General features: G+C 37.1%; 1 protein-coding gene and 1 non-coding gene across 2 annotated transcripts; both read right to left on the bottom strand.

Annotated features, from left to right (window-relative positions):
- Positions 1–364: 364 nt before the first annotated feature.
- On the bottom strand, positions 365–14,487 carry LOC131978259 (methylcrotonoyl-CoA carboxylase beta chain, mitochondrial-like). The gene is made up of 12 exons (XM_059341836.1): positions 14,229–14,487; positions 13,115–13,279; positions 12,813–13,009; positions 11,966–12,144; positions 11,282–11,362; positions 10,278–10,456; positions 9,141–9,354; positions 7,928–8,019; positions 4,543–4,699; positions 4,159–4,281; positions 3,843–4,061; positions 365–1,768 (listed from the first exon to the last, which is right to left on the bottom strand). Exons 1-12 carry the CDS (start codon positions 14,246–14,248, stop codon positions 1,682–1,684), a joined length of 1,713 nt encoding a protein of 570 aa, XP_059197819.1. The 5' UTR covers positions 14,249–14,487; the 3' UTR covers positions 365–1,681.
- A 1,719-nt stretch (positions 14,488–16,206) lies between these two features.
- trnal-cag (transfer RNA leucine (anticodon CAG)) lies at positions 16,207–16,278 on the bottom strand. Its single transcript has one exon. It is a non-coding gene; the product is annotated as a tRNA-Leu (tRNA).
- Positions 16,279–17,293: the final 1,015 nt, after the last annotated feature.

Raw genomic sequence — 17,293 nt, 5'->3', positions numbered from 1 at the left:
AAAAATACACAAAAACAGCAATAAAATTTCCAGTTCAAAATAATGTGAAACTGAAGTGAAAGGAGCTCACTTTGGGGTTGTGCCAATTCCCTATACTTTAACGTAGAAAAATGATAAAACATTTAAACGGGTCACGAGACTTGGGACTTTATTGAGCTAAATTGGCATTTTGATTGCTAGAACAGTTTTTACGAAATCGCAGTTTATGTTTGATGCTGTTTTCAGAGTGTTTCAGAGTGTTTTTCAGAGTAAAAGTCTCACAAAGTAACTATAGCGTTGTAGTTTAGTGGAATGAAAGCCTGAGAGGAAACTGTGTTTGAACAGGAAAACTAAGATAAGGCTGTTTTTCAAAGTAAATGCCCAACAAAGTAACTATAACATCGTTGTTTAGCAGAATAGAGGAAACCGTAGCTGTATCCCAAAGTCAAGGAAGGATCCTCAAACGGCTGAGTTTGAAGGATACTACGTCATCAACATCGACAGCTGAAGGACTGTCCCAATGTCCAGGATCCTCCGGAGGACAGAGTCCTTCTTCTGCCCAAATTCCAAGGATGCATGTGTGTATCCTCCGTGCGCCCCGAGTACCCATAATGCCTTGCGCACAGAGATTTAAAAATGGCGAGTGAAGAAACGCGACGCTGGCGGCGCAACATGAATTTAAATATACAAGTATTTTCAGTTTACACTGATGTGTAAACTGATGTGTTAATGTTTTCACATAACTTACAAAACTTGTGTTCATAGTCACGCAAACCATATCCATAAACGCCAGAATATTTAGCTAAAAGATAATAAATATCATTTTGATACATTGCCAGTTAAGTTAATTAATGCCGTCTCAGTGGCCAAAGTTATTGTTAATTCATTTATATGCATCAGATGATGATGTAGTATGTGCAAAGGTAATACGCTACTATGCCATTCAGAAAGTTATACATTTCTTTATTGTGTTTACAGGGACTGAAAGTCCGCTATTATCCGTTATTGATATTTATAAATAACTGTTATTGTACTGTACTGTAAAATAGAATAAAAAAATCACAGAACAGGTTTCCATGGTGAGTTATGCTCCGCTGCTTTTATGAAACTGAATAGTGGCAATATTCAGCCAGGATCAGTGAAAAATTCAGGCTTAATCCACTTTGTGGCTTTTACTTGCTAAATCGTGGAAATTCAACCTTAAAGCTTCTTCTTCCATTTCCACTAATATGTGTCAGAGTGCTGATGCCAAAAACACGTCCATGTCGTGAACTGATTTTGAAATTGCGGCACTGAATTTCAGCAGGACGTCCAATTACGCAACAACGCACACCTGCACACTGAAGGCTGTCCCATTTGTCCGTTATCGCAGTGATGGAAGGACTCTTGCCTCGCCTCCGGAAGACCCGACTCTGAAGGAAGGATCCTACCAAGGAAGGATCCTTGACTTTGGGACACAGCTTGTGTTTGAACAGGAAAACTAGGATAAGGCCGTTTTTCAAAGTAAAAGCCCCACAAAGTAACTATAGCGTTGTAGTTTAGTGGACCGAAAGCCTGAGAGGAAACTGTGTTTGAACAAAACAACATTTCTGCGAGGCACACATAGTTACACTTATAGTTCTTGATTATTTCAGTGCACAAATTGGGGAAACATGACCAATGGATAGATGTTTGTTGTGATGAGGAAGAAGGATGGAAGCTTTTATATCCGTAGAAGTGGAGACTGTAGTTTCTCTGTGGAGAGCTGATACTGCTGCTGTTTGATGATGTCCAGGCAGTCTCTGACAACCTGCAGACGAGGACAAAAAGTAGCCACAGTGGTAACAAAGTTAACCATTTTTTTTTGCTCTTGTTACATTTTTCTGTCTGTGTCCTTGTATTTCACTGCAACATATAACATCTCTATAAATCTATAAGTCCTGCAGCTCTGTGGAATCAGCACAATCATGGCTAGAAATGGGAACAACTCAAACATGTCTTTGTGCAGAATAACACAGTTAGAATGACAGAAATCAGAAAAAAAGGGGGAAAAGCATGTTGAATTCCCCAGATCAATTATTTTTTTTAAATTGGAATAAAACAGAATCTATATATGTGTCATGAATATTGGAAGATTTAAATTTAGAAGATAATGCCTTACAGATTCTTTGTAAAATAAAAAGTGTATTTTTGGCAGTTATGTAAAGAAAACAATTTTCAGTGAATATTTATCACGTGACCGTTGGTCTCAGCAGAATCAATCATGTCTTCACAGTGTCTCTGAGGAGCAGAATTTAATGTTTTGAACAGGATCTGGTTCGTGCAAACACTAAAAATATCTATAAAAATGAATTAATGAATTCATTATTTATCTATTGAAGCCTATTATGGTGAATAAAGGGTGATAACATTAGTGTTGGCTTTCTTAAGTCTATTTCCATGTTCAACTATGTCCCATAAGTTGTTGCAGCAATTTGTTGATACCATTTGCTACACACATTTGGTGCTCAATAATGCAATTTTATTCATGCCGAGAATGGATAAAAATGGTTAGAAAAACCCTCCAGAATATCACATCAATATGCCCAAAAAATATGCCATTTTGAAATGGTTCAAAAGCTTTGGTCATTTTGGAGATTTCCGTATTTTCAGCGATTGGATGATGAGCACTTCTGTTCTACAAACTGTTGAGAAACCCTCTTATTGTCAATATACCTAGGAAAGCTGCAGATCCTCTGAATGCTCTAGGTCTCTAGTTTGTGGTTGTAAAGTTTCATGAGGCTGTGATTATCCTAGAGGTCACAACAGCTCATTTTATAGACTGAGGTCCAGACTCAAGAAATGCCCTCACTGCAATGAACTGGCTACTACTGATGACTTAGGGCATTTTCACACCTGAAAGTCCGTACCAAGGTCCGGACCAAGGTCCGTGTTCTGTTACATTGTATACATTTGGTCCTGTTGGTTTTGTTTTCACACTGCAAAAGGAATAACGGACTTTACGAGACAATTCTACTGGACACGTCATCTCCCTGTGTACTTCCGCGGCTCATTTTGTTTTGGTAACGCTGCGATTGTTAGGCCGGCCGCCATCTGACGTCAGAGTTACTTCCTTAACTTGTTTACACAAAATGAATCCAGCGAGCCAACTTTTACTCTGTTTGAGTCCTTTTACCATGCGTTATTTCAGTCTTGTGGCAGTGAAGGTTTCTGCTGCTGTCCTCAGCTCCGTTGTGCACACAATTAAATGTTTGTCCTTGGTCTTGTGTTATCTTGCCGCTGATTAGTGATTGTGCTCACCTGCTGAGGCGCGCCGCGGAGCAACGCACACGCCGTCGCGCGCATGCAGCAGCACGGCCGCTGTCACACACACGCAGCTGCACCTTCAGGCAGATCGCTGCAACAAATTCTCTTGCTGGTCTTTTGCTACCAGCAGCACCAGCTTTATGAGCAATACGTGAGCAGAGGAAGAAAAAAACTTCCTGTCATCAAGGTCCGAACTATAAAAAAAGTTGTTTTCACGCTGCAAAAGGTTCGGACCTTGGTTCGTTTGGTCTGGACCGAGACCACCTCTTTTGGTCGGACCAAACTTTGGTCCGTGGCACCTTTCACACCTGGAATTTAGGTTCGGATCAAACTGAAAAGTCCTAAAGTCCGGACCAAAGGAGATAGGTGTGAAAGTGCCCTAAGCTTCATTTTGGTCACTTTTTTAAAAGGAAACTTTTTGTAAACTATGATCCATTTAGGGACTGTCTGAAAATTTCGATGATAATGCCTTTTCATGCTTCTACAGTTTCTTTCTAAAATAAACAGTGCATTTTTGCTCATACAACAAGAAAACATACACTGTGGTTGAGAGGATTAAAGATGAAATAGTTTTTTACCTTCCTGGTGTCCTGAGGCAGAATGACTCCGTCGTCCCAGAGCCTGCCGGAGGAGAAGAAAGCTGAGCTCTCCTCCTTCAGTCTCTGGTTCATCTTCTCCTCCTCCTGCTGCTGCTCGCTGTCAGGGGACAGCAGAGAGCCGGCGTGACCCGGAGCCGCCATCGACACTCTGGCGTTGGGCCACAGGAACAGGAAGTTAGGGTCGAAGGCCCGCCCACACTAGAGACGACCAGGAGACGAGTTCAGGTTATTGTGGGATTAACCCTGAATCCTAAATGATGAGAATAACTCCACTGATGTTTACTGGGACTCTCACCATGGCGTAGCTGTCGGCGCCGTGGCAACCACCGATCACCACGGTGATTTTGGGGACGGAGGCACACGCTACTGCTGACATCATCGAGCCCTGAGCCTTCAGACGGTTACTGTCCACCTCCGCCTGGAACACACAGACACAGAACAGTCTCGATTATTACATCTAGGCCTGTCACGATAATTACTATATCGACTTATCGTTCGATATATAAAATGGACACGATAATGTGTGTTTGTTTACATAAGGCATTAACATTTTCACAACTCTCTTTAGATTTTGAACCTGCTTTACGAAATGCATTTACACACCCCTGGGCAGTCTGTAGTTTGTGTGTGTGTGTGTGTGTGTGTGTGTGTGTGTGTGTGTGTGTGTGTGTGTGTGTACCTGATCTGTGCAGAGTGTAGCAGCAGCAGTGGGTGCTGTGTTCTGGAGGAAGAGGAGGGGGACGTCTCTCTGGTCACACAGCTGGACAAAGTGGCTTCCTTTCAGTGCGGCCTGGTACGACAGCTCCCCGTTGTTGGCCACTATCCCCACCAGGTGACTAAATGATAAATGGACCCGCTACTTATATATCGCTTTTCTAGTCGCTTTGCGACCACTCAAAGCGCTTTACTCTACAGACTGCGCTCATTCACCCGTTCACGCACACATTCATACTGGTGGCAGAGGTTAGCCTACAACTTTGCCACCTGCCACCATTGGGAATCACATCCACACACCGATGAACGCAGCATCGGGAACAATTTGGGGTTCAGTATCTTTGCCCGGGGATACTGCGACATGTAGGCTGCCATGGTCAGGGATCGAGCCACCCATCAGTGGGCGACCGCTCTACCAGCTGAGCCACAGCCGCCCCAAATAAAAATATGGAATATATAAATTAGGGCCGGGACTTTAACGCGTTAATTAAGATTAATTAATTACACAAAAATGAACGCGTTAAAAACATTGACGCATTTTAATCACACTTATTTTTGCACCGCGGAACGTTTCTCACTGGATGAGTTTCAGGCGGACCGATTATACTGGAGCACCAACTAGCGTTCATGAGTTCAGACAACAACAAACCACAGTGAACATGAAGGAAGAAGCTGATGAGACGCTTTGGTTGGCCCCATGGATGATGGGACATTTTGTTACAAAAAAACAACGGATGAAAGCGTCGATAAGAGCATGGTTGTGTGTGCAAGCTATGACCCTAAAACCAAAGTATTCTAGTTTACAGAAGGTCTACCTACCTATAGGCTACCTGAATTTCTGAAATGTACTATATTTCTAAATATGCTATTGCTACACTTAATGGCAAAAATTGCACTGGTCTGTTGGACTTGAACAAAATAAACAATATTTTTGTTGCTTAAGCTTATGTATTCAGTCATTATTCAATGGTATACTAAAAATCCATGTGAAAAAAATTACTTGTCACTGTTCTCAGGTCAAGAGAATATTAATATATATATATATATATATATATATATATATATATATATATATATATATATATGTAATAATATAAATACATTTCAAGTAAGTAGAGATATGAACAAATAGAATTAAAATAGAAATGTAGACTATAGACATACAATTGAAGTAAATAGAGATATGATATCAGTGGTCTAATAACTACTTAAATAAAAACTTTTCTGTATATAACTCTCGTAACCCTTTGTTCAGGAAAAAAACATTACTAGATTTGGGTGTTTTTCTTACCCTAAAGGTCTTCATGCACTCCTACAGTGTTCAACTTGTGCACCTTAGGAAAATAAAAGATATGAGATATCTCACTTTCCTTCTGGAAAAAAAAAACTTTGAATCTAATTAATCAACAAAATAAAATAACTTTTTAAACTAATTTACCCAATATTCAGATTTATGTCCTGCAAATGAGTGCATATTTCATGAGTTCACACCTCATTTGCATATCTAAACACAACATTTTAGAAAACTTATAATGCAAAAAAATATTGTCTTCGTGTAAATATGAAACTGGGGAAATTTCATGGTGATAACTATAAGTTTAAATATATTAACTTAAATTCATATATATCCATATTCAACTTAAATTAGTTCAATTGAATGTGATCTATTGGTAAGGACATTATAGCCAAGGTGTCAAGTTATAAAATTATCAATTATAAATTATGATAATAAAAGAAAAAGGTCATTTTATTGGCATGAGGTACAACTTATTATGTCAAGGATTTTTTGATAATCAAGGATGGTAAAAGTAATCAGTGTTCGCACTTTAACTAAACATTTGAATAAAAACGCTCTGTTTGTGCACAAATTCTGTAATTAAACAAGAAATTAAAGGGCAAAAATACGCCGTCTGCTGCAGTGAAATGTGTCTTTCCAGGTTCATGCTAGTTCTAGTTCTAGTTCATTATAGTTGAATGACTCCTTATCAGGTGCAAAGTTCATAACAACAGATTGACTTAACTTTGTGTCCAGATCAGGTCAAACTGACTCAGCTTAGTTTATAACAACAAGTTTATTGGTTTACCTCAGTTTAAACCAAGAGGAGACTGTTGTGCAATTGATGTCACAGTGCACTTAAATGTCAAAGATAGTACATAACACTTCCCTCAATCCCTCTCTCAGGGCTGGACACTTACTTTTTCCTAAGGTGCACAAGTTTAAAACTGTAAGAGCAGATGAAGAATTTTACGGGCGCAAAAAATAAAATAAAATGTGTTTTTCCTGAATAAAGGGTTACCAGAAGACATTTGCATGCAGAAAATGACTAGTTTATTCAAATTATACACAGAAAAGTTTTTATTTAAGCAGTTATTAGGCCAATTATAAGCATATCTCTATTTACTTCAATTGTATGTCTATAGTCTAAATTTCTATTTCAATTCTATTTGTACATTTTTCTATTTACTTTAAATGTATTTATATATTCCATATTTTTATTTGTACATATCTCTATTTACCTGAAACGTATTTCTATATTTTTATTTTAATTCTATTTGTACAAATCTCAATTTACTTTAAAAATGCATTTCTATATTTCTATTTTAATTTTATTTGTACGTATATCTATTTACTTGAAATGTATTTATATATTTCATATTTTTTATTTGTACATATCTCTATTTACCTGAGAGGCATTTCTATATTTCTATTTTAATTCTATTTGTACATACAGTATATCTATTTACTTGAATGTATTTATATATTCCATATTTTTATTTGCACATTTACTTCAAATGCATTTCTATATTTCTATTATGATTCTATTTGTACATATTTTTTTACTTTGAATTTATTTCTAAATTTCATATTTCTACTTTATTTCTATTTGTATATCTCTATTTACATTCAATTTATTTCTATATTTCATATTTCTATTTGTGCATATCTCTATTTACTTGAAATGCATTTTTATATTTCTATTTTAATTCTATTGGTACATATCTATTTACTTTAAAGTTATTTCTATATTTCATATTTATATTTGTACATATCTCTATTTACTTAAAATGTATTTCTTTAGTCCACATTTCTATTTTATTTCGATTTGTACATCTCTTTCTACTTAAGACTTCTTGCATTTCTATTTAATATTGTTGTATATTTACTGAAGTGTGTTTATCTCCATTTCTATTTGTGATACAGCAGCAACTGTAACAAAAGCAATTGCTCCCCAGGGATCTATAAAGTATTTCAGCCTCTGATGCTGATTAATGCTCGGATAAACATGTTACGTAACAAGAAACGTTATGACTAGTAAGTGTTATTTGAAGTGATACTGTTCATCATTTACCCGTGTATCTTTGCGAAGCCGGTGACGAGTGTGTCTCCATAACGAGCTTTAAACTCCTGGAAGCGGCTCCCGTCCGTCAGCCGACTGACCACCTGAACAGAAACAATCCACAGCCTGTTATTAACACCAGATACTGTTGATACGAGTTGATGTAGGTTTCATGCCTGTAGTAAAAAAAATGTGATAAAGACGGCAGGTTAGAAAACTGTGTTTTTCTGTTTTCTTCTAGAGATGTCTGGTCCCAGTTAACATTAGTCTCTATTAGACAGTTGGTTGGAGTTGCTGTCACATTCAGGCTCACTGACCCAAATCTGTACTTACGACTGATTCCAGAGTAGGATGTCTGCAAAGAGCACAAATTTCTCTACAATCTGTCCTAAAAATTATTTATGCAGAGTGAAAGTTGTGGGAACCAGCACAGTTTTTTCAGAAAAAAAAAAAAATAAATTCCCAGCCTCTCTCCACTCTATCTGTGACGTCAACCACTCTAACTCTGAACATTCAGTCCAATACACACCCATTATAAAGTCCGAAAGGCTTTATATATTTACCCACAGCATAAACTGAGATTTTATTAAAACCATGCTAGTGATCAAATGCACAATTAATGCACATTTATTCCAATACAGTCCTAAGTCTTGTGACCTGTTTAAACCTTTTCTATGTTATAGTACAGTGAATTGGTACAGCCCCAAATTTAGGTGGTTCTGAGTTATTTTCATGCAGATTTCCCATTATCTGATCCCAGTTAACATTAGTCTCTATGGGACAGCTGGTTGGAGTTGCTGTCACATTCAGGCTCACATGAATTTCTCTACAATTTACCTTAAAATGATTGATGAAGAGTCAAAGTCCATAATTGTGAGCTTTTCAAAAAGTGCTTTTATTTTCTCTAAGTAAAAAAAACAAAACATAAAATTGATTTTTAATTTAAGCTTTTTTCAAGGTCCCTAAACCCAAATTTTAAATTCTAGAAATAACTAGAAATTCTTCTCACTTCTACGTTGTTACCATGAATGCAATTTTGACAAACAAAGTTTACAGAATTGATTTATACCTGCAGAAATCAATTTTATTGACAACTTTGACAGTATTTTTTGATCAGGATTAAATTATGCTTGCTAAATATCTCACTTGTCAATAGACAACTCAGTTCTATTTTCTGTCCTACGGAAGAGAAGTTTGCCATGTTATGTGTGAGTACATACTGTACCATTCTAACATCCAGACTGTGGTCGTGACATTTCGGAGCGAGCCCCAGCAGCTCCTCTGAGCGATACAGCGGCTCCTCCTCAGCTTCCCTCCTCTTCGTCTCCTCCTCGTCCTCCTCCTCAGGCAGTTGGAAGTTGAGGGTGGACACGATGTTTCTGGTGTAATCATACGCCTCCTTTTCTTCCCAGGCCAAATGATCCACGCAGCCGCTCACCCTGAAGCCAGATGATGTGAAATTATTGAGTGTGCTTGTAAGAGCAGACAAAATACTCTCCACCGGGCTTCTTCCTATTTATTCTTAGTAACAAAAATTACCCAAAAAATTCAACAAAAAAAAAAAGACACAAAATGACAAAAAAGGCGTAAAATGAGAAGAAAAAAAAAGACACAAAATGACCAAAAAAGACGTAAAAATGATCAAAAAAAGACAAAAAATTACACAAAAAAAGGTATCAAATCGACCAGTTCGGCCATGACAAGTGTGCTATGACTTTTTTAAGGGTTTAGGCAAACGGTTTCCAAATTATTCAGCAAAATCACGCCCAAAAATCCCCCCAATGTTACCCTTGCGGCTGAGTGGATGACATCATCGCTAGAGTGCAGAGGGAGAGAAAAATTTGTCAAAAAATACATTTCGAAACTGCGCTCGGGGCCGCAGATGCCACTCTACAGAAATAATTTATACGTAGAAACGTAGGAAAATTTGTCTTCTCACTCCCATTGCTCTGCTAAAGCTGTCAGAGTTATAGTTTGGGCGTAGGACGCACAGAAATCCACCAACGCGCACCAACAGCCTCATAGACCGACATGGTAAAAAGGCGGGAAAATTTCTGGAGGAAAGTAGAGGTACCAGTTTCTTCTGATCGCTCTAAAAAAATTTTTTTTCATTTTTCTTCACAAAACACATATGTAGACGTTCAGGAAGAATTCAGGATGCTCAAAGTGAAGTCGGATCAATGATAGGAGCTACGGTTTGGCCAAAAATTATTTCTGTCCGAGGGGAACTTTCAGCTGCTTTTCTCTCTCTCTCTCTCAGTGGCGTCAAATGTCATGAGCAGCTGCGGTTGATTGCTGTGATTGTAAATGTTCTAGTTCTGAATGTTCTTTCTTTAATAACTGTGTAATTTTATAAACCTACTCGGCGTGAAGCCGGGCTCCTCCCAGGTCTTCTGGCGTCACCTCCTCTCCCGTGGCGGCCTTGACGAGTGGCGGTCCTCCCAGGAAAATGGTCCCTATCTGGTGCACCATCACCGTCTCTTCTGCCATGGTGGGGATGTAAGCTCCACCCGCCGTGCACGACCCGCACACCACCGACACCTTCAGGAGGGTTAGACGTTTTTATTAAGAGCATTTTTAAAAATAGCATAGAGCTGATTTAATTTTAATTTTAATGAAGTTATTGTTTCATGATGTCTTTGTTTCCGTGGCACCCAAGGGACAATAAATAACAAAAATATATATATAATAATAATAATAATAATAGCCACATTTTTTTTATTTAAAAATACAATTTGGCTCAGAATATCACAATTGTTGCATCCCTAATTCACAGCCTTTTTTTATTTTTAGTTGTTCTATTAAAGCAGGACTGATAATAATGAAATAATAAATAAACAAATCAGTAAATGACTTGATTATTAAAAGTACCATATTTTTTAAATACATTTAGCATTTTCTCATATTTATGTACTTTCCTATTCAATGTTCACTTTAATTTTTTTAAATTAATTTTCAGTATTTTTAATTAATTTCTAAATGCAATTATTTTTTGCATTTTCTTGGGTTATTTAAAGTGGGTTTTTAAAAAAACATATTTAGTATTTATTTATCTGGGTGGTTTGACGTTTATTTCTGTGTTATTTTTTACTTTGCATTTCCCCCTTTTTTTCATCCAAACCTATTTATTTCCATATTATTTTCTTCTACATTTCTTTGTGATTTATATTTTATAGTATTTTTTTTTTTTTACACTTTTTTTATTTTATTTTTTTTGCAGCTTCCATACTCAGGTCAGGTTGGGAGCTACTGAATTAGAACATCTGAAGCCTAAAATAAATTGGCAAAATGGTCTACTTTTTCAGAAGTAGTAGCATGTGACCTGTGTCATTCTTGATCCTGTCGTCCTGCTTTATATTTCTTTACCTGTGCGATCTTCATAGCAGACATGATGGCTTCATTGTAGAACATTCTTCCTCCGTGGTTCTTATCTGGAAAGACCTCTGACTGGAGAGGATAAAAGAGAAATTCATCCGATATTAGAGCAACATGATCTCCTCCATGCCACGCTGTATTCATGCAGTAATTCATGCAAAAGGAGCCCAAGTATTGAGTGTATAGAAATGAATATACTTTTCAGAAGCCTGACATTTGTGTTTAAAATATCCTTTTTTTATTGATCGTATGTAACATTCTAATTTTCTGAGACAGAGTTTTGTGTTTTCATTATCTGTAAGCCAGAATCATCAAAATTACAAGAAAAACAGGTGTGAAATATTTCACTCTGTGTGTAATGAATCTATATAATATACGAGTTTCACTTTCTGAAATAATTGACAAAAAATATTGAACTTTTTCAGGATATTCTAATTTTTTTAGATGTACCTGTAGTATCTGAATGTGAACACATGCAGCCTGAACCACCTCCCAATGTGGTTTTTGAGATCTCAGTGCGTCCTGACATTGTTTTCACCAGTATTTAGAGCTGTCTACTTGTGTTCGGATCTCTCAGACCACGTTACTGCTAAATGGAAACCGAGTCATAGACACCCTCCACCTCTTATCATGTCGGAGGTAGTTGTGTGTGTGTGTGTGTGTGTGTGTGTGTACCTGCAGTGGTAGAAAGCCTCCTCCAGTGTCGACCAGGTAAACACAAGGCAGGCGGTTCTGAATTGCGACGTCCTGCGCCCTCAGCTTCTTCTTCACTGTGATTGGATACGCTGTGCCGCCTTTCACTGTCGCATCGTAGGCGATGAACACACACCACAGGCCTCTGATCCTGCCGATACCTGCACAGATACACATGCAAACACACACAGTGTAAGACTGCAGTTTGTATCAAAGGTGCAATGACCAGAATTTAAGTAACGTCTAGTCTGGAGCATCACCAAAAATACACCGTTTATTATAGACAGAAACTGTAAAAACAGACATTAATGTCAGAATTTCAACTTTCCCACAGTCCTTGAATGGATCATAGGTAACGAAGGTTTCTGTTAGAAAAAGTGACCAAAACGAAGCTTAAAATGTTGGTATTTGTGTCAGAATATCTTTATTCTACATGGGTAATTTCAAAAAAAGCGTTTGCAGTAACCAGATCCTGTTAAAAACATTAAGTTCTGCTCCTCAGAGACACTGTGAAGACATGATTGATTCTGCTGAGACCAACGGTCACGTGACAAATACACAGAGCAGATAGGAGAGGACAGGAGAGGCTGTTTACACAGAGCAGAGAGGAGAGGACAGGAGAGGCTGTTTACACAGAGCAGAGAGGAGAGGACAAGACAGGAGAGGCTGTTTACACAGAGCAGAGAGGAGAGGACAGGAGAGGCTAGAAACATGATATTATCTAGTTATGTAGAACATGTGGAACAAACTTTTTTTCCTTATTCAAGAGCAAAAAACGCCCTGAAACGTCTTATTGTGGTTTTAAGGAGTGTAGTTTGTGGTCTCTGACCCGTCAGGCAGCCGGCTGAAGGGATGTCCCCGTATGGCAGACCCAGACCAGCGAACGGTGACAGCTCCAGGTAGTCGTCATCGTCCAGCAGGAGCCGCAGCCGATCCCTGACCAGCAGCTTCCTGTTTCTCTGAGTGTGTCTGGCGGTGGCCAGTTCTCCTCCACCTTTCTTTACCTTTTCGCTCCACTCCATGTACCTGACAGAGAGAGAGAGAGAGAGAGAGAGAGACAGAGCTCCTGTACAGCATTAAGATGTTTATTGTTACCCATAATGCAGTGGGGCTGATGAGAGGAGAACCTACTGCTGGTGGCAGCTGTTGCTGTTTCTCAGGTTCTCTTGGTACACATGTTGGTGGACGGGCTGCAGGGGCTGCTGCAGCAGCGGGAAGGCGCTCTGCAGGGCTCTCCTTCTCCTGACTGCAGAGCTCATACAGCGGACTGAACAGTGCCAGCGCTGCTCAGCCAGCCTGCAACACAACAAGCACAATAAACAGTGTTATCACTAGTTACACAGCGTTGGCAACACAATAAACACCTGGCATGTGGCATGTATTTTTATCGCAAAGTGAGAGCAAATGTTCAGTCAAAGTCAATCCAATCCACTTTATTTATATAGCACAATTTTAGCAAACACAAGATTGCTGCACAACGATAAATAGATAACACAATACAAAGAGATGAAGTAAACAATAGAACAGTAAAATAAGATAAGATAACAATAAGATAAAATAAATTTAAATAGAATAAAATAAAATAAGATAAATAATATGTACTGCCCACACAAAATAAAATATGCATGTATACAAATAAAAACATAAAATCATAAAAGTCAAAGCCAAATAATGACACAAGTAGTCACATGTAGTTTTATTGAAACCGTTTATGTAAGTGAACATAAATACTGTATAACAACAGGGTATTTTTATTTATTTACATATTTATTTATTTTGAGAGCTACTTGGTCAACACCTCTGAACCCAACCGGAGTATGTTTTCCTTAACACATAACCAATAATACACGTTTATCATAAAAGAAACTGTGAAAAGTTTTTTTTGCACATTTTGTACACTATTAAATTGAATGTAGGTTGCAGCGGATTTGCTTCTCATGGACTTTAACTTTTATCACAGTATTTCTACAAGGTGGAGTAAAACGAGTACTTCTTTCACGTCTGCTGGAAATAAACATCACTTTTTTGTTTGCAACATTACATTTCATACCTGAAATAAGTTTCGGGGCTCCATATTCTCGGGTGTACAGGGAAATAAAGTCAGCTATAGTTTGTAATGTGGAAAATATTTGCAGCTAAACTGATATTTAGCTTACAGTGTGAGAAAATAACTCAGAGACGTGTAGCAAAGGTCGGGAGGTAACTGTACGGGTGGGAGAGAGGCGGTCACGGTCACGGGTCTTACCTCGACACCCAGCGGTACATGTCTGAGATTCTCCGACTGGATCACATTTATTGACCCATCTAGCTCAAAGTTACTCCTCTTTTTCGTTGTTTTGAGGGGCGAATCCACAGACTCGACTTGAAGGCGCACAGCGCCGCTTGCTGTGTCGGAGTGCGCAGCATTACACCAAAGATACTACGAAGAGCCAAGATGGTGCAGATACAAACTTCCACAATACTATGAAAATACATAACGTAACATTCAGTGGCGGTTCTACACAGGGGCCTCCAGGGGCCACTGCCCCTGTGAAGAAGCCTTTGGTCCCTGCTGTGGCCCCTGTGTCAAATTAATAATAAAATGATCAATTTATAACAATGAACAATGGAACAATTCTAACCTTTTTTTTTTTGTTCAAACAATATCTCATTTTACACAAAAGGAACCCAGAATGTTACATTGTATAATAGTTTCACTCTCTGGAGTCTTATAGGGCTATTTGGTCCATTTTTAAATCTCTTTCATGTCTTTACGTGTCTTTTTTTGGTAATTTGTGTCTTTTTTTGGTAATCTTGTGTCTGTTGTTGTGTCTTTTTTAGTTATTTTGTGTCTTTTTTTTGTCATTTTGTGTCTTTTTTTGTCATTTTTATGTCTTCTGTGGGGTTTTTTGTTATTCTGTCTTCTCATTTTGTGTCTTTTTTGGTCATTTTGTGTATTTTTTTGGTCATTTTTTGTCTTTTTCAAGACATTCAAAGATTTTTAATGCTTAAATATAATTTTTGCCATTTTTTCATGTGTTATTGTGCCCCTCTGATTAAACACTGGCCCCTCCTTGGCCCCCACAGTAAAATTGGTCTAGAACCGCCACTGGTAACATTAGATTAATTTTGAAAGTATTGTGAACGTCAAAAAGAATTAATGTTTTCTTTTGCTAATGTAATATATATATAGGCCTAAATATATATAGGCAGCCAACAGTCACGTTTAAGGAGATTAGTTAGATAGTTAGGACGTGCACAACAAACGGTTTTAACCAAAGATACAAGAAAGAAACAAGATGGTACCGTGCTATGAAACTATTTTAAACTTTAAATCTTACACGGGCGTGTTCCCCTCTCCGGTCACTCGTTTTGAAGTATTGTAGAAGAATTATTTATTTATATTTTATTTTGCCACTATTAGACATATACACAGCTAACAGTCACATTAAACATTAAAAGAAAAAAAAAAGTGAGATATGCTATGGCTAGGACGTACACGAACAGTTTTAACCAAAGATACTAGAAAGAAACAAGATAGTACCATGCTATGAAATTATCGGAAATTATACACTACTTGCCCCCCCAGCCACTCATTTTAAAGTATTGTGAACGTGAAGAATTATTTATTTATCTTTTCCTTTGCCAATATTAGATATATGCACAGCTAAAGTCACATTTAGCATTACGTTAATTAGGTAGCTATGACGTTCGTAACGGTTGTAACCAAGGATACTGGATAGAAGAAAGATGTGACATTCACGAGCTCTAACAAGGCTATGGAAATGCATACAGTTATTTTAGAAGTGTATACAGAATTCTTTATAAAACAATTATTTATCTTTTCTTTTGCCAATATACACAGCTAACAATCACATCTAACATTACGAAAAATAGAATAGCAAGCTAGGACATTCACAAACTGTTCATAATATTTTTCAATATTAAAGCCCCACCAAGTAAATAAAGCTTAGTAGTTAAGCAGAAATTGGAACATGTATTTGAAATGGAAACCTAGGCCAAGGCTGTTTTTCAAAGTAAAAGCCTCACACAGTAACTATATGTCAGTAGTTTAGTAGAATAAAAGCCTGAGAGGTCAGTGTGCCTTAACAGGAAACTCAGGAGAACAAGAACTTGTTGCAAAGTAAAGAAATTCAGTCTTTTATAAAATAAAAAAAGTATTTATTGAAATATAGCATCTCATTCATATACTTATACAGTATTAATTTATTGTGCCTTTAATTTAGCAGAGAATGGTTTCGATCCATTGACCTCTGGGTTCTGGACCCAGCACGCTTCCACTGCGCCACTCTGCTATTAGTCACAAACAGTTATTAAAGTAAAAGTATTTTGTGAATTGTTGTGAATGACGAAGTGACGTTCCAGAAAAAGTAAACTGTCCTGAGGAAATGTACATTATACACAATTTATCCAGAGAACAGATAAATATGCAGAGTGAGAAAGTTCGGAACAAGGACATTTTTTTCTAAACTTCAAATCAAGTGTCTTTGAAAAAATGATTGAATAATGTATAATAATTATAATTATTATTATTAATTATTATTATTATTATTATTATTATTAAGAATTAATTAATTCTAAATGCAAAATTTCCCCCAAAATGCTTTTAGGATTCTGTCCTTTCAGATAGTTTTAGGATTCATTTCATAGCCTTATTTGTTCATTTGTTTAATCATGTTAGTTTATATTTTATATAATCATTAAATTGTCTGTTAAAAATTAACTTACAATACCAGTAAATATTACAAATTTAAATCAGTGATGAGGGTCACATGCTGTTTTTTGCTGCAAAATACAACTGTGGATAAAAAACAGTCTGTAAAATACCATTTGGATCATTTCTTATCATGTAAAATTATTTCTTTATCAGCTTCAGTTATTTGAACCATAACATCATAATGTCACAATATTATACCCTCTCTATTTATCCGGGCTTGGGACCGGCACTGATGCTATAATGTTGTTTCTCATCAGAGGCTAGATTAGTGTATTTTAATGTTGTTGTTGTTTATTTTATTATTTTACTGATGTTAAATTATGGGAGAAACCTGAGCTACCAGGGGGAAACCCATACAGAAATGTGATTGATGGTAAATTTAATCTTTAACTGAGTTTTTTAAATATGTTCGGGGGCAATTTAAAGTGTCCAATAAGTCTAAAATGTATATGTTTATGGGAAAAACCTGAGTAAGCAGATACATAAATGTAATTAATGGTACATTTGAGTTTTAGCTAAGTTTTTAAAAAATATATTGGGTAACCTGAGCAAACCATGAGAAAACTCTACATGAGATCATCACTATTAACACA

Source organism: Centropristis striata, chromosome 9 (assembly GCF_030273125.1).
Source record: "Centropristis striata isolate RG_2023a ecotype Rhode Island chromosome 9, C.striata_1.0, whole genome shotgun sequence".
Lineage (NCBI taxonomy): Eukaryota > Metazoa > Chordata > Actinopteri > Perciformes > Serranidae > Centropristis > Centropristis striata.
Note: the sequence above shows the minus strand (reverse complement) of the source record. Positions and strands in the feature narration are given on the sequence as shown.